Consider the following 25655-nt stretch of genomic DNA (forward strand, 5'->3'; position numbering starts at 1 on the left):
CATGTCCCAGGGGTCAAGTCCTGGGGAAAAAAGTGTGGGAACTCCCACCCAAGATTCACTCCCCCACAAAAAAAAAAAATGATACGCTCATATGCGTAATTACTAAACCGCAAGTTCTTTCTAAATCTAGCGATAACTCGTGGCAGACCTCCGCAATGTCTCTTGGGAACAATGACAAAAGCTCCCAGGAGACATTGTGGCATTGAGGAAGTGACGGAATACCCGCATACTACCCGATGAATCCATATACAGGAAGCGGCCAGTAACATAAAGGATTACTAAGATTCGCATGCCCCAGACAGTGACTCGAGCTGGGCATCGCAGCTTAGTGAAGGATTGGCCCGGGCGGCTCGGCTGCTCTAGTCCTGCAAAGGGAACTGAGTTCCTGCTGTGAAAAAAGTGCAGGAACTCCGTTCCCACGCGTTCCCGCAGGACTTGAGCCCTGGCATGTCCACTACCTCCATCTCCCTGTGTCACATCCAGATACACACTCCTTTATTCTACACCAAGGGCATATCTACTACCTCCATCTCCCCCGTGTCACATCCAGATACACACTCCTTTATTCTACACCAAGGGCATATCTACTACCTCCATCTCCCCGTGTCACATCCAGATACACACTCCTTTATTCTACACCAAGGGCCCGTCCACTACCTCCATCTCCCCGTGTCACATCCAGATACATACTCCTTTATTCTACACCAAGGGCATATCTACTACCTCCATCTCCCCCCGTGTCACATTCAGATACACACTCCTTTATTCTACACCAAGGGCCTATCCACTATGTCCATCTCCCCGTGTCACATCCAGATACACACTCCTTTATTCTACACCAAGGGCCTATCCACTATGTCCATCTCCCTGTGTCACATCCAGATACACACTCCTTTATTCTACACCAAGGGCCTGTCCACTACAGTTGGACCTTTGTTCTTATTGAACTTTACTAATGATGTAACCTCCATCTTCGGGTGTCCCAACATGTCTCTGTTACACCAATATAAAAAGTTTTTGGAAAGAGAAGACATTGGACAAATCTCCAGCTCATCCATCCCTGCCAGTGAGTTCCAACCACAGATAACACATATATATTATAAACCAAGCTTAGATTATTAGAGTGTAGCAGGAAGAGGATGACCAACTAGTAGCTCGTCCAATGAACACTCGAAACTCTGTGGCGGCCAATAGGCGGAGACGTGCAGGGTGACGTACGGCAGCGCAGGCCTCTCCACTTCCTTTCGCTCGGCGGCAGGGATCGAGGCAGCATGAAGGCGTCCGGCACTGTAAGGATTGTCGGCGTAGAGTGGCCCGGAGGGGCTAGACGGGAGGGGAGAAAGCCGGGATGTGCTCCAGGGGCCTCAGAGAGCGGCAGCGTCGCTCCGTGACGCCTGCCGGTGCTTTATGGCCTCGGAAGGAGCTGGTTACACTCGCGGCCTACATCATGGCGGCTTCTTGTTCAGCCATGCGGCCGTGACTGGGGGGCAGGAGGGAGATGGGCTGTGCTGGGAGGAATGGTGTGTGTGCGCGCACTTTGTTCACCTTGTGTGACCCCCCCGATAGAGCGGTGTGGTGTGGGGGAGCGGTAGACTCCAGACCGGGGATGTGCGGGAATGAGAGGCCTGAGGGCGGCCAAGATTTCTATGGGGAGTGTGATGTGCTCAGCCTACACGTGTGCGCCTACCATGTGCTCTAGCTGACGCCTCAACAGTTTATAGATTATTTAGCCGCCTTCTCCTTTTTATAGATTTCAGAAAACGAGGTGGTATCTGGCATTGGAACCACATTAAAAAAACAGTCTGGGTTAGCATGACAGACTACTGACATTTACAATGGCTGCCACCTTGTTTCTCCTTTAGGATACCTGATCAGATGTTAAGTGTTCAGCTGCACATTTCCACCCCTTTTACCTTCCTATTGAAGGACATTGGATAGGAGGGTGCCGACAGGGCATTTTGGCCAGTAGTCTGTTTTTCTGAGGCCCCTTTGTAACCTAGCTTTTTACCTGATCTGTCCAGCATGTTTTTCCGCCTCCATTAACAGACCAAACTATCCAGCAAAACTGGTAGAGAGTCAAGACAAACTTTTCAACTGATGGGGGTGCGCTTATATTGGGGAGATTTTTTTATATTCTCAAAAAGTTAATTATTTCTGTAACTGCTTGTGTAAGCTAGAGTTTGCATTAAAATTTTAATCACGTATGTTATGTCCATCTAAGGACACTTGTGCGATGCCAGACATTGCATGTGATTCGCACCGATGTGCAGATCACATGTGATTTCTGTACAAATTCAGCCATACAAACTGTATGGCTGAATTTGCATCGCATTTGCACCAAAATGGTGCAGGACCCTTCTTTTGGTCCCCACTGGAATCGGATCGCATAGTTGTCTTATGTGAACCAATTCCTGCACCATTTGACAGTTCGCACTGTGATCTGAACAGATTTGGGGGTGTCATTAACTTTCTCTTGACACATGCAGCAGTTCGCATAGGGCAGTGTAATTCGTTGGCTGGTGACATGCGAGGTGGGAATCCCTACTGGAATCTCTCGGGTTCTCGCATTGCATATGTGTGAATCGAGCCTAAATCTAATAATCTTCCCAGCATTGCTCTCTTGCATGGGTTGGCAGTGCTGCTGTCCCAAGGGTGGATACAGTGCACTCAAGAGATACATTGGAGTGAATGTAGCCACGCTAAAGCCTAGTACACACTACTAGGTGGTTTTCTTTCAACCCAGTAGGTTGAAGCAAAAACTGACTGGTCAGATTGAAGCTGCTTTACTGACAATCTGATGTTGGTACAATGACCTCTCCTGTTGAGCTCTTGTATTCTGACGGGGGGGCGGCCCCTGCCAGAGCACTGGTCGGGAGACGGTCGGCTGCTGGTTTTCCAGCATGTTCATCCAACATAAGCCGGCTGCAGTACACACAGGCCGAATGTTGGCCGTTTTTTTTAATTGAAGGCCCATGTACTAGGCTTAAAGCGTGGGCACCCGGCCGTGACAGCTTTCGGGCTTCATGGCCGGGCACCCACTGCGCGAGTGGCGCTGCGCCATCTGATTGGACAGGCGATCGCCTGGGACCTGTCACGTGTCCCAGGCGATCGCCTACAGGGAGGGGCTGCCAAAAGGCGATTAGACTATGCTGGAGGAGTGGGACAGAAAGTCCCACTCCTCCAAATGTGGCATGTAAGGGGACGTGGATTAAGCGGAAGTTCCACTTTTGGGTGGAACTCCGCTTCAAGACCCCTTTCACATGGGAGGCCCAATCGGGTACACTAGTTTTTTTAGGCAAACCAATTGGGACCCCCTATGGAGCAGCAGGTGTCAGTGGGCATCCAGTCCTATCTGCTAAAAACAGATGGATGGGGATTTTGTTCCTCATCTGTCTAGCCTAGCGGATTTAATAGCCATCAGGTGTAAACAGACAAGACGTTCTGTTTACATCTGACCGCCCATACAGAAGAGTGGGCTGTGTCCTCTGCATAAGTGGAGCAAACAGACAAGCCATCCGCTTTGGGTGTAACTTGAATTTTTAGTTGCCAAACATTTTTTTGTACTTAAACTTTTTTCATCACATAGGGGACACTAAGTCCCCCATGTGGTGTTTTTTTTTTTCCTGACTGGTTCTTTTTACACACAATCCTGGTGGCTGCGTTCTGGGAGTGTGTATAAAAAAAAACTGTCAGGTCCATATAGTGTACATACTTGGCAGAGAAAGGGTTAAACGCTCACACACCTTTTTACTTGTTTACAGCACAATTGTTTGGTGTTTCTAATGGCTTGAGCCTCCATCAGGCCTATAGAGTGCAGCTGCAATTTTTCTAAATTGGCTCAATAATGAAGACCTATGTCTGCAGAAGTCCGTTAGTTCCACTTAAAATATCCTAAAAAAAGGAAAGGGGTACAAAAGTCTCCATACTTGCCTATCCAATAGTCCGGTGCTGGCATAGTCTACATGCCAGTTTTCAAGCCTCTTCATTGGCTGGCGAGTGATGACATTGCACATGTGCAGGACGCAGTCATCCCAGTACTGTAAACTGAGCAAGGCATGTGCAGCTCGGTTTACAATGCTGGAGAAGATGGCAGGCAGGGGCATTTTATTGTCAGTTTTTTTTACAGTGACACTTCAAAAATCAAGTTCTACTTTCTAAAGATTAGTTTGGTGTTGTGCAGTGAAGGTAATTGATTGAACATGACTTTGTTGGCATAGAATGTCAGGGGTGCACACAAAACCCAAAGATTATTATTCTGTGTAATAATCTTGTCTGGTGTGCACACAGCAACAGGACTTTGTCGCCTTTCTGGAGCTGATGTGCCCATGAAAGTGAAACTTAAGGTCCTACACTTTTATTTCATTTTTGTTGTGAATTGTCACTTTTAGGTGGAGTTAATGCTGTCATACACATTTTTCTTTTATCTTGACTGGGACTTTAATGCTCCTCAAAGTTGAGTCAAACATTGTCATACCAGAGATCCAAACAGTTGATAAGCTACTATATTGGTTACAACATGCACATGGGCACTATGTTGGCTATTAAAAAAAAAAAATGTGCCACTGCACAAGAGAAACATACTGTTATATCTTCTGCATCTTGCACTTTCTGGAGAGTTACATGGCCTGATCCTTGCTATGTAGCTGTTTCGTCCAGTCTACGTGGCACAGTGATGTAGGGGCTGATTCAAGGAACCTCTGATCCTGCCACTTCCTGTACCCCCCCCCCCTTTCTGTACTGACCATGATAATCAGGGCTGCTGAGCCCTCACCACCATGGTCAACATACGTCCATCCGTTATCTGCAGCTGTGCTCCCCTCTCAACCTCTCCCTGCCAGCTCTGTCTCTATCTCCACCCCCGCTGCTATTATAATCAAAAACTTACAATGGTCACTGCCAGCCCCTTTATTATAGGCAGGCATACCACACTGTTGGTCTTTTATAAAAACAAAGGATTGTAAATACATTTTAAAACTCTCTTCAGGCCGGTCATGTTGCTCGAGGCTGCTTTACATCTCCGAGACAGGGCTTCTGCAGAAGGGGCTGAGCACCCAAGTGGCCTCCCTGGTTGACGACGGAGGGAGATCTCGGCCCCTCCTGCGGAAGCCATGTATCGGAACTGTAAAGTTGCCACGAGTCATGTGACTGTCCTGAAGATCACCCTAAAAAATGTATTTACATGCCTCGGTTTTAGAAAAGCCTTACGGTGTGGTACGCCTGGCACTGTTGTAATAGTTTTACCTTAAACACTTTAAAGCGGAGTTCCACCCATTAAGCCCAGGTTCACACTGGGCTGCGGGAATGAAGCCGTGCGAGTTCAGCTGAACTCGCACAATTTTACTCCCGCTTGTCAGTCCCGATTTCGGCCGAGATTAGACATCTGTGCAGAAACTTTCTGCACAGATGTAAATCGTGGCCCGAAATTGCAAAACGTAGTATAAAAACTACTATTTGAAATCGGTGCAGTGTCGCGCTGATTAGGAAGGCGCCATTGCCAGCAAATGCTGCCAATTTGACATGTCAAAACGCACCAGTGTGAACCAGGGCTTAAAGTCAGCAGCTACAAAAAATGTAGCTAAGGACTTTTAATATTCACACTCGCCTGTCCATCGATGCAAAGCCTTGCTCCTCTCCTAGGCGCCGGCATTCTAACTGGGTTCCCAGTTGTGGCTTCAAAGCCGGGTTCACAGTGCGCATGCCGCTCTGTGAATGGACGGGCAATCTTCTGGAACCTGTGGCTTGTCCCAGAAGATTGCACGGAGGAAGGGGGAGAGGTGAACTTGATTCCAGGGAAGGAAGCGGGAGCTGGGTGCCCATAAAAACAGTACCCTCTCCTCCCAAAAAATGACATGCCAAATGTGGCATGTCAGGGGGTCACCTGCACTTTAAGCAGAAGTTCAATTTTTGGGTAGAACTCAACTTTAAGATTTTTCAGATGTCTAAAAAGAGGGGAAAACATTTACTGGAACGCATTGAAAACTCATGTAATCGTGTATGCAAAAAATGCATATAGAATGCTGAAATTGTGATTTGGACCAGCCCTTATGCCAGAACTCTTATCTTTCTATGGCAGGGGCTTGAAAGTAGAGATACTTTAAACTCATAGTTTAGCTGCTGATCAGGCCAGTTGTAGCCCTGATTCACACTGATGCTACTTTGAAATTGCGCTAGATCACTTGATGTAGTGCAGTTTTAAAGTAGCAAGGTCAGTGCAATTTCAGCTGCTACTTGATAGACATGTGTGGCTTCATACATAGATGTCTATTGAAGTCGCACCTGAAATCTGAAAAAGTAGTGCAGGAACTACTTTTGCAAATCGGTGCAGCGCTGCAAAATCGGTGTTGCACCGATTGGAACAGTGCCATTGCCTCCAATAGACTGCGACTTGATCTCTCAAATCGCATAACAAATTGCTCCAGTTTGAACCTAGGCTCAGGGTTAGAATTAACATTTTGTAGTATCTTGGTTGAAAGGCATGTTTCAGCTGACTCCACATTGTGAATGGGGGGGAAATTCTGGTTTAGTTTGACTACATTGAATAATCTGGCATCTTCTAGTTTTTTTTTTTTTTTTAGATCTTTCATCTTGCCATTTTACTGTGGAGTTCTTTGGCTCCTTGATGACAAAGCTTTGAAGCCTTTAACCCTTTCACTACCAAAGCCATGCACAAATACTTTTAGGCCTGAAGATTGCATAAACCCACAAAACATTATATATTTTCGGAAAGCAGACACCCTAGACCAGTGATGGCAAACCTTGGCACCCCAGGTGTTTTGGAATTACATTTCCCATGATGTGCAACAACACTGCAGACTGCTCGAGCATCATGGGAAATGTAGTTCCAAAACATCTGGGGTGCCAAGGTTTGCCATCACTGCCCTAGACTCTTGAGAATAAAAATGTGGAACTACCACTAAGGCTACTTTCGCACTGGGGCCGCTCATTTTGGCAGAACTGTTTAAGCAGCGCTTTTCAACCGCTAACGGGGTGCTTTTGACCCCCGCTAGCGGCTGAAGAAGGGGTTAAAAGCACCCGTTGTGCTGCATATTCATTTCAATGGGCAGGGCGTTTTGGGAGCGATGTATACAATAAAGTGATTCCAGCTGCGCATTCACCACGGGATCACTTTTATAGGCTGTGGCAAGGCCCCCCTCGTTTCTGCCGCTTACCAGAAAGATTAGCAGTGGCAGAAACTATTGGGATGGATGGGCAGGAAGTGGAGTGAGGTTAAGATGGCCCTCACTCAACTCTATGCCTTTGGAGGACCAGAGCGACGACAAAAGTTGCTTCCGCCCTCTGGGCTTAAAGGGCCTAGTTATTTTTTTGCAATAGGTCTGCCTGCTTTAAGCCGCCTGGGTTTTTGTTTTTTTTCCTTCAGATTATATTGTACTTTGACTGGATTCTCTTGTAAAGCAGATGACCAACTATATTGTGAGAGCCATACAACCATTAAATATAAACTTTTCTGTCATAACTGAAAATTTTCAGCTATTTGTGTATAAATCTAAGGTCTCAGACTAACAACTGAATGAAAGTTGTAACTTTTCCAGTTACCATAGAAATTTAAATATCATTTTAATGTTGTGTTTTTTTTTTTTTTTTTGTAGCTAAGGGAGTACAAGGTAATCGGACGCAGTCTGCCTACTGTCAAGGCACCTGTTCCACCTCTTTACCGTATGCGAATATTCGCACCCAACCATGTTGTTGCAAAGTCTCGTTTTTGGTACTTTGTTTCTCAACTGAAAAAGATGAAGAAGGCATCTGGAGAGATTGTGTATTGCGGACAAGTAAGTCATCTGACATGCTATATAGTCAAGAACTGTGTGTGGCAGGGTTTTAATTTTTCTTCAAGTCTAATTCTGCTTTATAAAAAATAACAAGCTCAGTGATGTTGTGCAGGGAAGGTAATTGATTGAACATGACTTTGTTAGCGCAGAATGTCGGGTGCACACAAAACCCAAAGATTATTATTCTGTGTAATAATCTTGTCTGGTGTGCACACAGCAACAGGACTTTGTCGCCTTTCTGGAGCTGATGTGCCCATGAATGTGAAACTGAAGGTCCTACACTTGTAATTTTGTGTGAATTGTCACGTTTAGGTGGAGTTAATGCTGCCATAGACTAATTTTATTTTTTCGTGACTTGTATTTTTAATGCTGCTCAAAGCTACTTGCACATGTTGGATATTAAAAAAAGATTGTGCCACTGCACAAGAGATGAGCTTGCTGTAAACTCTTCTGCATCCTGCACTTTCAGGAGAGTAGAATGGCCTGATCCTTGCTATGCAGCGGTTTCATACAGTGGGCCCTCCCTATGTCTCTACAAGGCACAGTGATGTGGGGGTTGATAGACCAGGCACTGGTTATACTCGGGTATTAAATGCAAGACTTCAGCAAGCTGGTCTCCTTTTCAGTAGTAACAGGGCGAACGCCCTGGGCTTTGTTTTAAATGGTTAGTCTATTGTGTAGTCTAGCTAAACCCCTTTCCTCTGACAATTTACAAGAAAATAAACAATTTGGTCATGTAACTTCCAATTTAACTTATGCACAGAGATTGATGCGTTGTGTGCTTTTTTTTTTTTTTTTTTTTTATATTATACATTTTTTTTCCTAATTACATTTCCAGGTTTTTGAGAAATCTCCACTGAAAGTGAAGAACTTCGGCATCTGGCTACGCTATGACTCCCGTAGTGGAACACACAACATGTACAGAGAGTATAGAGACTTGACTACAGCTGCAGCTGTGACACAGTGCTGTAAGTAGTTACTTTATGATTTTTTTTAATTAGACCATTTCTTAAAATGAAATGTTGCCCTAAAATGGCATTCGTGAGGTGTTTATTTTTATTTTTTTTTTGTATTAACTACAGGCTAATAACTATAATACTGCCAAATTGATTCAGGCACTATTTTGCGTAGCATTTCGTAAGCCTGTAATGCCTTTCTTTTGACTGGCCTTGGGTAATGTATGTGGGGAATTTTTTGGGTACTTGCACTTCATCTTAGTTTGTATTGTTTGCAACTTTGAATAGTGTGGGGCAGATACTACATTTTAGTAGCAAGGTACCTTGGTGTGCCAAGAGCACGTAATCTACATTTCCCATTTAGCTGCACTCTCGGCTGTCAGTCTATGCTGTTAAGGCAGTGTTTCTCAATTCCAGTCCTCAGGCCCCCCCAACAGGTCAGGTTTTCCCTCAGATGAAAAGGCTGTGGTGATTACTAAGGCAGTGAAACTGATCAAATCACCTGTGCAAAATAATGGAAATCCTGAAAACCTGACCTGTTGGGGGGGCCTGAGGACTGGAATTGAGAAACACTGCGTTAAGGAAAGGTGAAAATTAGGTGCAGGGTACAAGATTTTGGTATGTAGACTAATGTAATGGGTTTATCCAGAGTTGGGAATCCACATGTTGAACAGTCTAAGAGCAACAAGCGGGTTTTCTGAGCTTTTGCCCAGATTAGTTGGTGATATGAACTACTACTGTCAGTTTTAGGGGTGCTCAGGAATGGCACATGTTTTTGTATAGGGTGGTCAAGTCTTGATATTTAGAATGTTCTTTAGTGGACCTTCACATTTTGCATTCAGCATTGTAATTTTCATGTGTTTAGAAAAATGAAAAGTTCACAATTTTTAAGTGTCACTCCTTTTTTTTTTTTCTCTCTAGACCGCGACATGGGTGCACGCCATCGTGCTCGTGCCCATGCCATTCAGATCATGAAGGTTGAGGTGATTCCTGCTAACAAGTGTCGCAGACCTGCCATCAAGCAATTCCATGTAAGTAGGACTCTTGTGTTATCATATAGACAGACTATGGAAGACCTACTGTTCATAGAGAAAGAAAGCAAGAAATTGTATACACCGGTTATGGGTGAACACTAGTTTCCATTCAAATGCAGTCATTTGGGAGACATCTTTGTACACAAGTCTGTCTATACATGAGCATTCACTAGTTGCTGCAGCATGTTTTGAAACTTGTTGTGGCCTTGATAAAAGCCCTATGTGGCTTGTGGGCTATGGAGTGGTTTAAAGCATGGTCCACTAGGAGCACATGTTTTTGCATTCATATCACTCCTTTTAGCCAACAAGGGCAAGAAAAACAAGCATGTAAGCTCTAGTTGGGTTTTTGGAATGCTCTAACATTGTCACAAGTGGAAAGGGAATTGCATGCACCTCCATATACAATTAGGAATTTGCATTGCTTCTGGCAGCAAGGGAGTGTAGGAAAGAATATATGCTGCTAGGGGGGCGGACATTACAGCAACCCTGTTGCTTTGTCCTGCATGAACAAAGCTAAGATTAAGGCTGTCCCTAATCTGAACACTATGAAACACTACTTGTAAAGACAAATGTAAATATTATACTTGTGTCCCTCTGATAAAGAGGGAATTGATGGCCTAAGTCTGCGCAGAAAGGACTGCTGGTGTCCCCCGCAGTCCTTGTTTGCTCTTCCTGCCAACCCCCACTTCCTTACAGGGTGCAGTTAGTCAAACACTGCTGTGTGGGACTCAACAGATCTACACACTTGGAAATGTTTCTGCATAGGTTTCAATCGGTTGTTCCTGTTCAGTGCAGTATTTGGTGGCTTGGACAGTGTTCTTTATAGGTACAGCTTTAATTATAAAACCTTTTTTTAGCTATAGTTGCTTTAAAAAGTAATGGCAGCAAAGGTAAGTATTTTGAGTTGAGTTTGAAGTGAAGTTGAATTGGTACATGTATTGGTACATGTATAGAAAGCATGGGCAAGTAAGGCTTCGCTAACACATGGCGTTTTTAATCTGTGCTGCTTGCAGGGCCATATTTTACTGGCAATGGGGTGTACCTATGTTGTGTTCGGGGCAATTCAGTGGCACCAAAGTCACTGGGAGCAGCGGTTGTGTTTGTGTAGCCACTGCATCCCAATTGACAGCAATGCACACAACACCTCTTCATCCCATACCTGGAAAACACGGCCCGCATGGATTAAAAAGCACTGTAAACGAATCCTTAAAATAAGACTGTCCTAGCGAGTATGTGCAAGTTAAACTTTGACGCTTCTCTGCAAGACTGTTTATTGTGCCGTATTTGTGTGCATTTACTTACAAAATATTCTTTCAAAATGTTAAATCTGTTCAGTCTGATGCAATGCTTTGTTCCTAGTAGATATGTTGTACTGGGCAGTTTACCCTTATGTGATATAATGTGGAGATTAGCTGGACTGGGATGCTTAGTTGTATTGAAATTGTGTAATTAAACCAAATCGCATAATTGACCATGTTTGTTTGTTTGTTTGTTTTAGGACTCAAAGATCAAGTTCCCTCTGCCACACAGGGTTCTGCGTCGCCAGCACAAGCCTCGCTTTACCACCAAGAGACCAAACACCTTCTTTTAAGCAAGTCAAAAACTCGCTCCTTCTCTGGTCAAATAAAATTTGTGAAAAAAAACGAGGATTGTTTATTCTTTGATTTCAAAACCTTGTATTTACTATAGTTATAGTACAGTTGCTATGGGGAAAACTGCTAATTTTTACCACCAAAGGTTGCCAGGAAAAACCTACAATGTGTGTCCAGTGGTGAGCAGTTAATATGTGGGAGTCCCCCGTCCCCACCATTTTCTGTTGTGCCAGCACCCAAGAAGAGCTGTAAAAGCAAAGAACTCACAAGTATGGGCTTTTTAAGCTCTTGCTGACCATGTAACACATGGTAATGTGTAAGACCATATTTAAAGAAATCAATAATATGCTGCACTGCGTGTATCAAAATGCTGTGAACGAGTGTATTGTGAGTGGAAACTTGCAGCTTACCGGTTTTTAAGTGGTTGTAAAGGCAGAAGGGGGGGTGTTTTATGCATTAAGATAAAAAAAATCCTTGTTGGACTACCAGATTAAGCTGAACACCAGCTAACAATTTATAAGTGGTATTCCTTTAATAAAAAAAAAAAAAACGTATGTACCCCTGAGAGTGGTAATTCAACTCTCTAACTGCTAGTATGTTTGGACAGCTTGATCTATTAACCCTTTCTTGCTGCCAGGCCCTGTGCTCCACTTTGTACACTCAGATGGCCAGACAATTTTTGCAATTTTCTTCCTTTGCTTTTTTATTTTTCGTTTGTAATGGACCCCCTCAAACCATTTTCTGAAAGCACATGGTCAGTAGAATAACGTGCTACTGAGCTTAACCTATATGCAGTTAATAAAAAATATTTGTAAATCTTAAATTGTGCCTTTCAGCAAAATGGTGAAAATCGAACATACCCAAAGATTTCTCTAAAAATCTAGGTTTTCACTTGCAGCTGTCAAAATTTGTGAGACCCCCCCCCCCCCCCCCCCCCCCAAAACATATGTTTTCTGAAAGCATAGGACCAGTAGAATAAAAAATGCTATTGGTTTTTTTTTTTTTTTTTTTTTTTTTTGGTGCAAATGTTTACCAAAGCAATATTTTTAATAAAAATGCATTAAAATCATTAATGGTGGATTCATACATGGCAACCTTTTTCTAAATGCCTAGTAAATATAGGTTAAAACTGTGAGTAAATATATTTAACTTTCACCTTTTCGTGACATGGTGAAAACGGAAGTGTGGGGGGGGCTGATTGGTAACCTCAAAGTTTTTAGAGACCCTTCAAATTAGACATTTTCTAAAAGCACATGACCTGTAGATTAAAAAAACTTGCTACTAAAAATTACACTAATCATTAATATTGCACATAAATACAACTCGCCTTACAAGATTCCTGCTAAGCATCGTTCACATGTGGCATACTAAAGTGTACACCCATGGAGGGCCATGTTTACCCGTACAGGGATGCACAAGTGTTCCGTGCATCCTCGTACAGGCAATCTCGATTTAAATTGGGATGAAACGGCTGCATAGGCATAGCTGTTCCCAATCTGACATCCGTGTAGATGGTATGCTCTGTGTGAACAAGGCCATGGGCCCCTTTCACACAAGCACACTGATTTGGGTCTGCCTGTGTTTTTTTTCAGGTGGGCCAAATCGGAGCACTATAAAGACCACTTCTCTATGGAGAAGCTGTTGTAAATGGACATGTCTGTTTACATCCGATCCAGTCTGCTAAAAAAAGACGATTTGGATGGTATCCGATGGAAGTGGACAGGCGGTCCGTTACCATCCAACCTCCCATAGGGAACAGCGGGCTGTTTCTGTTAAAGCAGAGCGGACAGACTTGTCGTCTGCCTGCTCAACTGGGATCAGTAGACATCCCCTGGGTCTGCTCCATGTGAAAGTCTTGCCCAGGAGTATTTTTTTTTTGCACCCCAAACCCACCCACTTGTAAAAATAGCGAATTAATATGTGGGAGTCGTCGCCGTGGAGAGGCTCCCCCAAGAGTCACTGGGTCTTTATTTTAACACTATTATCAGATGTTCGTGGGCATATAGTATTGATCATAGTGAGCGATGAATGCGCCCACTGAGGGGGTGGTAAACACATGTTTATAAAGCCCAAACATCACCTGCACCTCCCTGGTGATCCCTAGGCTGTAAGATATACTCGGTGCTGGGGGGGGGGGGGGGGGGATAGATTTAGGTGGAAGGTAGCAATTGGGGTGGAGAGGCTTGGTATAGGAAAACGGCAGCATGGAGGCAGGTTGTAAGTCACTGATCAGTTATAGAATTATTCAGCAGTCTGCAGTACAATTCTTTACATTTATGGCTGAAGTGACCATGAGCTTTATAGAAGAGGTGTGTACAGGCTGGGCAACCTGGGGGGGGGCAGTTTTGTAGGTCATATGCCATACGGACCAGGCAGAAAAAGGGATTAACCAGTTACCGACCAGCCGCCGCAGTTTTATGGCGGCAGGTTGGCTGCGCGAAATCACGTGATTTCGCATTTCAGCCAATGGGGACGCTCGCCCCTGCTGCCGTTGCGTGTGACCGCCGGGCTTGATCACCGCTGGGCACCCGCGATCGCTCATTAGAGCAAGAACTAGGAGCTCTGTGTGTAAAACAGAGCTCCTGGTCCTGTCAGGGGGAGAAATGACTGAACGCATGTTCATACAATGTATGAACAGCGATCTGTCCTTTCCCCTAGTCAGTCCCATCCACCCCCTCCTTCAGTTGGAACACACCTAGGGAACATAATTAACCCCTTCCTTGCCCCCCAGTGTTAACCCCTTCCCTGCCAGTGAAATTTTTACAGTAATCTATGCATTTTTATAGCACTGATCGCTATAAAAATGCCAATGGTCCCAAAAATGTGTCAAGTGTCCGCCATAAGTCACAGTACCGATAAAAATTGCAGATAGCCACCATTACTAGTAAAAAATATATATATATAAAAATGCCATACAACTATCCCCTATTTTGTAGATGCTATAACTTTTGCGCAAACAATCAAACGCCTATTGCAGTTTTTTTTTACGAAAAATATGTAGAAGAATACGTATCGGCCTAAACTGAAAATTTTTTTTTATGTTTTTTTTTTATATTTTTGGTAGATATTTATTACAGCAAAAAGTAAAACCTTTTTTTTCAAAATGTTGCTCTATTTTTGTTTATAGCACAAAAAAAAAAACCAGCAGAGGTGATCAAATGCCACCAAAAGAAAGCTCTATTTGTGGGGGGGGGGGGGGGGAGGATGCCAATTTTGTTTGGGAGCCACGTTGCATGACCGCATCTGTCAGTTAAAGCGATGCAGTGCTGAGTCGCAAAAACTAGTCTGGGGCTGAAGTGGTTAAAATAAGTTGAAAAATAATTTACTGCCTTGATTCCCCTGGTAAAATTAAGGGAAAATAGTGAGATCTAAACCTAATACAGCCTTTTTACTGTAAAAAAAAAAACGAATACAGCCACCAAATATGTTTGGGAGCTGCAATTTTTATATTTATTTTGGATTTTATATTGCTTTAACGCTTGTGAGATGTCTAAGATGTAGGCTTTTGCTTCTGTGTAGGTTTCATAAATTGGGAGAAGGTAGCTATTTTCCCATGCAGCTCAAGGAAATGAGTATGACACTTTCAAGATATCGGAGGTATCGTCTATTTGCCTAAACTAAGGCAGCCGGCACATTGAAGGAGTGTAGGCTGCAATGTACTGCATAGTATGTACTGTTTGTGTTTAGTGACCCTTTAATAGTAAAACGAAGACTGTGTCTCTGTCCCTCATATACACAATACAGTGGAACCTTGGATTACAAGCGGTCAATGGAAACTAAAATACTGTAATTTGTTCCGCATTTTCAATGGCATGCAATACCGTATGCGGCCAGTGGTGGGAGGGCGCCGGAGAGCCTCGTAAACATTCGGAAAGGGCAGAGGACAGCTTGGAAAGGCTCGAACTGAGTTTTTCCAAACTGCTCGGCTCTGCCCCCCCACCTCAGACCAAACACGTTATTGCACACCGCTTTGGCTTGAATCCTGCTAGTTTTGCGAGACAACACTCTCAAACAGTCAGGATTTTTTTAAAATACTGTGCTTGTATTGCGAAACGCTTGTTAACTGCGTTACTCGCAAGCCAAGGTGCCACTGTAGTTCCCTATTTTATTTTTTAAAACTTAGGCCTGAATCATACTAGTGTGATTTCAGATATCACCAGTCGCGTGAGAAGGGAAATCACATTGTTTTCAATGATGCAATTTCAGTGCCCCGCCCCCCCCCCCCCAAAAAAAACCTCACAGAATATACAAACCTTTATCAAAATTGCACTACATATTTGCATTGCACCTAGATTCACAATGGAAACTGCCTGTGAGTCACTGCATGCTAATTGACAAATGCATGCAGTTTGGAAAGCGTGCAGGATTTGCTTTGTTTCCCTCGCATCAGTGGAAACCAGGGCTGAAAGGCAGGTTAAAATTGTATTGCAGCAATGTGAACCTAAGATTATACATAGAAAGAAAAAAGTAACACTTACAGTGCCTTGCAAAAGTATTCGGCCCCCTTGAACTTTGCGACCTTTTGCCACATTTCAGGCTTCAAACATAAAGATATAAAACTGTAATTTTTTTTTTTGAAGAATCAACAAGTGGGACACAATCATGAAGTGGAATGAAATTTATTGGATATTTCAAACTTTTTAAACAAATAAAAAACTGAAAAATTGGGTGTGCAAAATTATTCAGCCCCTTTACTTTCAGTGCAGCAAACTCTCTCCAGAAGTTCAATGAGGATCTCTGAATGATCCAATGTTGACCTAAATGACTAATGATGATAAATAGAATCCACCTGTGTGTAATCAAGTCTCCGTATAAATGCACCTGCACTGTGATAGTCTCAGAGGTCCGTTTAAAGCGCAGAGAGCATCATGAAGAACAAGGAACACACCAGGCAGGTCCGAGATACTGTTGTGGAGAAGTTTAAAGCCGGATTTGGATACAAAAAAATTCCCAAGCTTTGAACATCCCAAGGAGCACTGTGCAAGCGATAATATTGAAATGGAAGGAGTATCAGACCACTGCAAATCTACGAAGACCTGGCCCTCCCTCTAAACTTTCAGCTCATACAAGGAGAAGACTGATCAGAGATACAGCCAAGAGGCCCATGATTACTCTGGATGAACTGCAGAGATCTACAGCTGAGGTGGGAGACTCTGTCCATAGGACAACAATCGGTCGTATACTGCACAAATCTGGCCTTTATGGAAGAGTGGCAAGAAGAAAGCCATTTCTTAAAGATATCCATAAAAAGTGTCCTTTAAAGTTTGCCACAAGCCACCTGGGAGACACACCAAACATGTGGAAGAAGGTGCTCTGGTCAGATGAAAACAGCTTCGCACTCAGAATTAGTGGAGGATGTGTCTATAGCCATTGTTGACCCTCCGAAAATTCGGGTGGGTGTTAAACATTTTGAAGTTGGTCCTGGTTCCGACACAGAGTTTGGAGTACCTAGGGTTGATCCGGACTGCCCTGTGGCGAGGGTTTTTCTTCCCCTGGAGAAATTGCAGACTCTTCAGTCTACAGCGAGGGTGTTGGCTTTATGCAATCGGTCATTTCTCCGTTTTGCAAGTGAGTCCTGGGCCTGTTGGTAGCCTCCTTCGAGGCGGTACCGTATGCCCAGTTCCACACTCGTGTTTTCTAGTGGGAGATACTGTCCAAGTGGTACAAATCTCTTTTGTCTCTGGATCATCAGATCTGGTGAGCCACCTACTCAGAGTCTCTCTGAATTGGTGGCTGGGATCCCCAACTCTTCGGCCCGGGAAGTCGTTCTTCCCATTCAGTGGACGATGATTACGACGGTCGCCAGCCTCACAGGTTGAGGGGGCGCCTGGCGGGTCAGTCGGCCCAGGGTCACTGGACTCTAGTGGACTCCTGTCTACTGATCAATGTCCTAGTACTTTGGGCGATCAGGCTATGCCTCTCCTTATGGTTGAAGAGGTTGAAGGGTCGCCCGATCTGGATTCAGCCGGACAACGTCACGGCCGTGGCTTCAGTCTACCATCAGGTATACTGGCAGGCGGACTACCGGAGTCGCCAGATGCTGGACCAGGGCGACTGGTCTCTGTACTTGGAGGTGTTTCAGCTCCCTTGCAGGAGGTGAGACTCACAGGGCATGGATCTCCTGGCCGCTCGTCTTGACCACAAGGTGTCTGAGTTCGTGGCCAGGTCTAGTGATCCCTGTACAGATGCTTCAGACGCATCGGTGGCCCTGTGGGGTCTGTATCGGCTACTTTATGTCTTTCCTCCATTGTAGTTTCCTCGGCTGCTCCACAGAGTGGAGGCAGAGGGGATCCCGATGATTGTAATCGCTCCAGATTGGCCTCGGCGTCCTTGGTACACCGATCTCTGGCGCCTGGGCAGTTGCCAGAGTGGGAGGACTTTCTGTCTGAAGGTCCCATACTTCCTCCTGTGGTAAAGTCGCTGGCTTGCACGACATGGCTGTTGGAAGCCAGACTTTTAGAGACCGGGGTCTATGTCTGAGCAAGGTAGTCTCCTTCCAGAAGAATTTACCATCGCACCTAGAAGGCATACATCTCTTTGTGCGAAGAGATGGGGTGACATCCACGGACGTACTTTGTTTCCAAGGTCCTGCTGTTTTTTACAGCTTGGAATGGATCCAAAAATTGTCTTAAGCACTGTATGGGGGCAGATTTCAGCCTTGGCTGTGTTTTTTATCAGTGGCCTTTTGCGGCCCATTCCCTGGTGGGTACCTTTTTGTGCTAGGGGTTTGTCATATATTTCCCCCTCTTGGTTCACCTTTTCCCCCATGAGTTTGGACTCTGGTGCTCTCGGTTCTTCAGGAACTTTCCTTTTTGGAAACATCAGAGAGATTCTTCTCTTGACACTATCTCGAAAGGTGGCATTTTTAGTGCCCATTATTTCTGTCAGAAGGGTTTTTGAGTTGGCGGTCTTGCCTTACAAGTCGCCATGCTTGATCCTCCATTAGGATTACGTGGTGGTGGTTTCGGCCTTTCGCCTGAATGAGGACTTTGTTCTTTCGTCCTCGGCCGGCGCATCCTAAGGAGGTTGCGTTTCCTACTTTAGACGTGGTACGCGCTTTGCGGGTGTACCTGCCTGCTACTGCTCCATTTCGGAGATCTGACGCTCCTTTTGTGTCGGTGTCTGGTCCACAAAAGGGCCAGGTGGTCTCGTCGACCACCATTTCTCGGTGGATCACGCAGGTCGTCATACAGACCTATGCTCTTAGGGGACGGGCGCCCCTTTTCGGGTCACGGCACTTTCGACCAGGGCAATTGGTGCTTCTTGGGTTTTCCAACATTATGTGTCTGTCTGACAGGTGTGCGGGGCAGCGACTTGGTCGTCCGTTCACACTTTTTCCAGATTTTACATGGGTGCTGTGAGTGCATCTTCTGATGCTTCTTTCGGCCGCTAGGTTTTGCAGGCGGCTGTTTACTGTTGCACCACCTCTGTTGAGGAGCTCTGCTTGTTTTGGGGTGAAGTTAAAATTGGTTTTACTGATACTGTTCCCACCCCTCGTTTTTGACACTGCTTGGGGACGTCCCACTTGTCAAGATTTAAGGAGCTGTGTTCGTCCATGGACGATAAGAGAAAATAGGATTTGTCTGTACTCACCGTAAAATCCCTTTCTCTGACGTCCATGCACGGACACAGCACCCACACCTCCTTTTTAGGTTTGTACTGCTTGTTACGAACTGAGGCTGCATACTGCAGGGAGGAGGCTTATGTCTGGAGGGACCGCCCCCTGGGCGGGGCTGTTCAACTCTGTTAAAGTAACATGTATTTAATTATGTAACATGTTTCTGCTTAGTCCTCTCCTGTAAACAGGGAACATAACCCACTCATGATTTAAGGAGCTGTGTCCGTCCATGGACGTCAGAGAAAAGGATTTTACGCTGAGTACAAAAAAATCATGTCGTTTTTCACGTCGTTTTTCACGTCGTGAAAAATGGTCATGTGTGGGCTTTAACGACGTGAGAAAAAACGTGCATGCTCAGAAGCAAGTTCTGGTAAAACTAGCGTTCGTAATGGAGATAGCACATTCGTCACGCTGTAACAGACTGAAAAGCACGAAGACTGAAAAGTGCGAATCGTCTCTCACCAAACTTTTACTAACACGAAATCAGCAAAAGCAGCCCCAAGGGTGGCGCCATCCGAATGGAACTTCCCCTTTATAGTTCCGTTGTACGTGTTGTACGTCACCGCGCTTTGCTAGAGCATTTTTTTTTTCACGATGGTGTGTAGGCAAGGCAGGCTTGACAAGAATCATGTGAAAAAAAAACATCGTTTTTTTAGACCATTTAAAATGATCGTGTGTACGCGTCATAAGAAGAAAAAAATGTCAAGTGGTAGAAACACGCTCCCATCCCTGGCCCTTCGATCTAGCGTATGTCCTTGTCTTTCCTTTTTTATAGTAATAATCCAAAAAATTGACCTAGTTCTCCAGTTTTAAGAATCAATATCTGGTAGGGCTGCATGATTCTGGTCAAAATGAGAATCACGATTCTTTTGCTTAGACAAAAGATCATGATTCTCTCACGATTCTCAAAAATGTAATGCCAGAAACCCCCCCACCCCCAAAAAAAAATTAATAAAAAAAAACTGATTTATCTGAAAATATGAATATATAAAAAAAGAGACCAGTGATATGTCTATAATGTTAAAGATCATATAACTCCTATGAAAAAAGCAGAATAAAACTTTGATTCTGATTTTTTCATAGGAGTTATATGGTCTGTAACATTATAGACATATCACTGGTCTCTTTTTTTACAGATCAGAAGCAGTACTGTCAGCAACCATTGGGTGGCGCATGGATACACAGTTGTACAGAACTGTGAGAAGGTTTAATACATCAGAAGCAGTACCGCCGGCAACCACTGGGTGGCGCATGGATACAAACTATTGTTGTGAGAGAAGCTCAAGGAATCTATCCAGCGGCGCAGGCTGCTGACGACGGTTTCGATGTCGGCGGCATTTGCGTTCCACGCTGGTTACGTGGAACCAGCGGTGAACATAGAAGAATCGCGGGTCATCCCACGGAGAGATCGCAGGCGGGGAGAATCGAAATTGCGATTCTCTCCGCGATTAATCGTGCAGCTCTTATATCTGGCACCACCCTGACCCCTTTCATGCTGGCAAAATCTACTAAATCGGGCCAGTCTGCCAATTCAATTCAGCATTTTTTTTCTGCTTGGCTCTGGAGAGGAACATCCTAAGTTCCCAGGAATGCTTCAAGAAGGTTATTTACACCCTCTACAGTCTACAAGAATTGCAAAATACAGTAACTTCTAAATAAAATGTGAAGTCTGGAAAACATTTTTGTAATGATGCTTTAAAAACAAATTTCCTCTATCACTCCTGAGATCTCTGTATTTGATGAATTTTCACAACGAGTTGACCAAGTTTTGTCCCTAAGTACACTGAGAGCGCAGGTCTCTCCACTTTCAGTAGTCATGGATATTAAAGCGGGGGTTCACCCAAAAAAAAAAATTTAACATTACATCTAGCATATTAAGCATACTAAGAACCTGAAGAAGCCCCACGGCGAAACGTGCGTCGGCGACTTCTAAAGATTTTGTGTACAGTGGTCATTCCTTGCATTTGTATTTTATCATTATGTGCTTTTGTATACTATATTGATGATATTAAAATGTATTTTTAAATATACTTCCTTGGCCTCAAAGTCCGACCATCAATACCTACCTGTAGTTATTGTTCTCTTTTCACTATTTACTTTCGGCAGGTCATTTTTTTTTTCTCCGTACATACCTTTATATTCTGATTTTGTCCAGGGCTTCCGGGTTCCGATGACTGCGGAACTGGGCGTTCCTATCCTTCGGTTCGATGATTGACGGCTTGTGAAACAGGTCCCCTGTCGCACAACGCGCGTCACCAGATTTCCGGAAATAGCCGAGCTGCGAGTCGGCACTATACGGCGCCTGCGCAACCGAAGGATAGGAACGCCCAGTCCCGCAGTCATCGGAACCCTGAGGCAGGGATAGGAACGCCCAGTGCCACAGTCATCAGAACGCGGAAGCCCTGGACAAAATCAGAATATAAAGGTATGTACGGAGAAAAAAAAAATGACCTGCTGAAAGTAAATGTCCTTAGTATGCTGGCTCTAATATTAGAAATTCGTTTTTAGGGTGAACCCCCGCTTTAAGCTCTCAAAAGACAATTTAAATAACCCCTTCCCACCTGGCCTATTGTAAAATGACAGCCAGGCGGGAGCACTGTTCTGGGAAGACGTCATATGGCATCCTCCCAGAAACACGCCACATGTGTGCCCCCACAGGCCATGCTCTGGTGTTATCTGTCACCCGCCACGTCCACCGATCACATGGCTGATGACAAATCACTGTACCGGCCTGCTGCCAGTACTATGTGATTGCTGAGGCCAATCAGAGCAAATCACATGACAATTGTACACAATGAATGAGGCTGTTACATGCATTTAATTTTGTACTATTGTGATGAGCTCTGTGATTGGTCACAGTCATCACATGGTACAGACAGGGCCAATCACAGCCCAAATGTACCATGTGATTAGCTGTGGCCAATCACAGCTAATCACAATTGTAATTGCTGAATGAGTTGTTTTCATTCAGAAAAAAAAATGGTTGCTTATAACTAACATGCACAGCTATAAGCAATCATAGTGTGAAAAAAAAATCCTGATCACCTTCCCAGAGGTGTTACTATAGTAACACTGTATTGCTCTGGTCACTGTATGTTAAAAATAAATAAATAAAACATTTATTTATTTATTTTTACATACTGTCATCAGTCAGTTTCCCTGATCACTGGCACACCAGTTATATTATGATGCTGTACTGCACACTGACAATATGTAAACAATTGTGAAAAGGGAAGGGGGTACAACTGTCTGGTATTAAAGCAGTTAAAGATGTTGTAAACCCTTAGGGCTCTTTCACACGGAGCAGACCGTTTCTGGGTCCGCTCCGTGTGTCCGCCGAAGCTCAGCGGGGATCCCCGCTGAGCTGTCGGCGGATAGGGCGGTCCCCGCACACAGTGCAGGGACCGCCCTGTCTCTGCTCCGCTGTCCCCTATGGGGGACCGGATGCAGATGGTCCGTCTGTCTGTCTGCATCCGGTCCGTTCAGCCGAACGGAAGAAAAATAGGGTTTCTTCCGTTCGGAAAAGCGGAACACGACGGACGCGGACGCTAGCGGATGCTCCATCCGCTAACGGACGCGTTCCCATAGGGATTAATTACAAGTCCGTTAACGGACTTGTAATGAGCGGACGAACGGTCCGCTAGTGTGAAAGGACCCTTACATATAGCCAGTGCAGTGACTGACCTCAGGTGATACCAAGAGATGAAACAAATCCTCCTACATAAGTTGTACCTGCCATCTTTTCTCTACATTCATTCAAAGCCCAGTATTTATAAAGCTTGTCTATGCGGCCTGAAAAAAAGGGGCAGAGAGCCCAAGTTACACTCTGCAGAGCTCAGTGAGGAGAGCGCTGAGAGCTGATTGGAGGGAAGAGACACGCCCCCTTAACGCAGCACACAGGAACAGAGCTGAGGTTGTCAGTCAGCTGGAGCTCCCTCCCTTGTCAACAAATATTTCCTGGTGTCAGGAAAACTTGGCAGAAGTGACTGATAGCAGAGAAACAAAGCAGCAGACAGAAATGACACTTAGTGCTTTTAATTGAGACAAGTGCACAAATATAGAGGGATATGCTATGTTCATATTTCATGTCTGAGGTTTACAACCACTTTAAGTGATTCCTTTATGCCTGAAAAGGGGGTATGCCTATACCTCTCTCATTTTGCCCCTTAAAACCACCTTTCCTCTGGCAATCACATTGGCTGGAGAGTGGAGATTTACAAGCATCAGGCCAGATTCACAGTACAAGTACGCCGGCGTATCTACTGATACACCGGCGTACTTTCAAATTTGCTGCGTCGTATCTTTAGTTTGAATCCTCAAACCAAGATACGACGGCTTTTGGCTTTGATCCAACAGGTGTACGGCTTCGTACGCCTTCGGATCGTAGGTGTAATATTTCCGTGCCCGCTGGGTGGAGTTTGCGTTGTTTTCCGCGTCGGGTATGCTAATTAGCTTTTTCCGGCGATTCACAAAGGTATGAGCGGCCGTCGCATTCTCTTACGTCGTCGCTAGTCGGCTTTTCCCGGCGTATAGTTAAAGCTGCTATTCTCTGGTGTATAGATAGACGTGCCATGTTAAAGTATGGGCGTCGTTCCTGCGTGAAATTTTAAATTTTTTTTTTTGCGTAAGTCGTCCGTGAATAGGAAAGGACGTAACTCACGTCGACGTTCAAAAAATGACGTCGGTGCGACGTCATTTCGCGCAAAGCACGGCGGAAAATGTCAAAACAGAGCATGCGCAGTACGTTCGGTGCGGGAATGCGCCCAATTTAAATGATCCACGCCCCCTACCAGGATCATTTGAATTAGGCGGGCTTGCGCCGGAGGGATTTACGCTACGCCGCCGCAACTTTACAGGCAAGTGCTTTGTGAATCAAGCACTTGCCCGTAAAACTTGCGGTGGCGTAACGTAAATGCGATACGTTACGCCGCCGCATATGTACCTGAATCTGGCCCATCATCTTTAAAAGAACATTATCTGACAGTGCTTCCAAACAGAATAAATCTTTGACCAGACCCTATGAACCTTCTGAAAAAAGCCTACACATCTAATGATTTGTAAGCTGCAATTGAAATTTTTATTTTTTGGTTTTGGGTATAACCACTTCAAGACCGCAATATATATAGCCCCCAACTGTCCCTGATTTCGAGGGACTGTCCCTGATTTTGAGCAATGTCCCTCATTCCTCATCATTTGTCCCTCATTTTGGTCTGATCTATATAGTTGTATAAAAAATGAATTTTTTATCTTTCAAAAAGTGTTTCCCAGTGCTAAACCTTTCATCCAAATTCTAAATTGCTGCATTTGTACATTTTAAAAGCCAATATAAAGGAATATTAGTGGTAAAAAAAAAAGCCCTTGTGGATTTAATTAACCATTTTTTTTGCTAATTCTCCTTTAAGGGGGTGTGGCAGGAGGTGTGTCCTATGCCTACATACGTTTGCTAGTAGGTGTACCTCATTCCCATCTCAAATTGTTGGGAGGTATGTATATATGTGATGGTTTATGGTGGGTTATGGCTAAATATGGTGATTCTCTTTCTCATAAAAGCAATCCAAGTGGCTGATTAGAAGCAGTGGGAGGGGTCGCCCCCTCCCGCCGGTGTTTCCCTGGCTTACCTTTCTCACCGGCGAGCATGGGAAACGATCCGGTGGTTTGCACAGCTGGCCACAGAGGTGAGGAGAGACCAAATCGTCTCTCCTCACCTCTATGATCTAGGACAGTGATGGCGAACCTTGGCACCCCAGATGTTTTGGAACTACATTTCCCATGATGCTCATGCATTGTGCAGTGTAGTTGAGCATCATGGGAAATGTAGTTCCAAAACATCTGGGGTGCCAAGGTTCGCCATCACTGATCTAGGAGGACTGGAGCAACGTCATAACACCACTTCTGGTCTGGGGCGGATGTAAACAGTTTTTTATTTTTTTGAAAGCATAAGATTAACCAGTTCCCGACGGCTGTACGACTTTGTACGGCCGTCGGGTGGCTCTGAATCCCTGGGAGGCCGTGTTTTTACGGCCGCCCCTTTCCTCGTTCCCCGCGCGCGCTCCCGAGCGCGCATCGGGGAACTCCTGTACTGGCCGTGTCCCTTGGACACAGCCAATTACAGATCGCGGTAAATAGCCAATCACAGCGGCTATTTACAGCGCGATTCTGTGGCCAATGAGAGATGATCTCAAATGTAAACATATGAGATCATCTCTCATTGCCGGCTCTCCCTCCTCACACACACAGCGCGTGTGAGGAGAGAGATTGTCTGTAAAAGTAAAGTGAGTAAAAAAAAGCATCTGTGAAAAAAAAAAAAAACGTGCCCAATCAGTGCCCAGTGATACCAGTGTCCATCTGTGCCACCAGTGTCCACCTGTGCCCCCAGTGCCCACCTGTGCCCCCAGTGCCCACCTGTGCTAAGTGCCCACCTGTGCTAAGTGCCCACCTGTGCTAAGTGCCCACCTGTGCCAAGTGCCCACCTGTGCCAAGTGCCCACCTGCCACCTCAGTACCCAATCAGTGCCCAGTGATACCTGTGCCACCAGTGTCCACCAGTGTCCACCTGTGCCACAAGTGCCCACCTGTGCCAAGTGCCCACCTGTGCCAAGTGCCCACCTCTGCCAAGTGCCCACCTCTGCCAAGTGCCCACCTCTGCCAAGTGCCCACCTGCCACCTCAT

At 45.0% G+C, this 25655-nt stretch overlaps 1 protein-coding gene and 2 non-coding genes across 3 annotated transcripts; all 3 read left to right on the top strand.

The window, feature by feature from the left end:
* The first annotated feature begins 1183 nt into the window (after positions 1 to 1183).
* RPL18A (ribosomal protein L18a) lies at positions 1184 to 11423 on the top strand. Its single transcript, XM_040344096.1, has 5 exons — positions 1184 to 1289; positions 7608 to 7787; positions 8626 to 8755; positions 9665 to 9774; positions 11276 to 11423. The coding sequence occupies exons 1-5, from the start codon at positions 1272 to 1274 to the stop codon at positions 11366 to 11368; spliced, it is 531 nt and encodes a 176-aa protein (XP_040200030.1). The 5' UTR covers positions 1184 to 1271; the 3' UTR covers positions 11369 to 11423.
* LOC120934184 lies at positions 4227 to 4354 on the top strand. The gene has a single exon (XR_005748330.1). It is a non-coding gene; the product is annotated as a small nucleolar RNA SNORA68 (small nucleolar RNA).
* On the top strand, positions 7944 to 8071 carry LOC120934185. Its single transcript, XR_005748331.1, has one exon. It is a non-coding gene; the product is annotated as a small nucleolar RNA SNORA68 (small nucleolar RNA).
* Positions 11424 to 25655: the final 14232 nt, after the last annotated feature.

Source organism: Rana temporaria, chromosome 3 (assembly GCF_905171775.1).
Source record: "Rana temporaria chromosome 3, aRanTem1.1, whole genome shotgun sequence".
In the NCBI taxonomy this organism is placed as follows: Eukaryota; Metazoa; Chordata; class Amphibia; order Anura; family Ranidae; genus Rana; species Rana temporaria.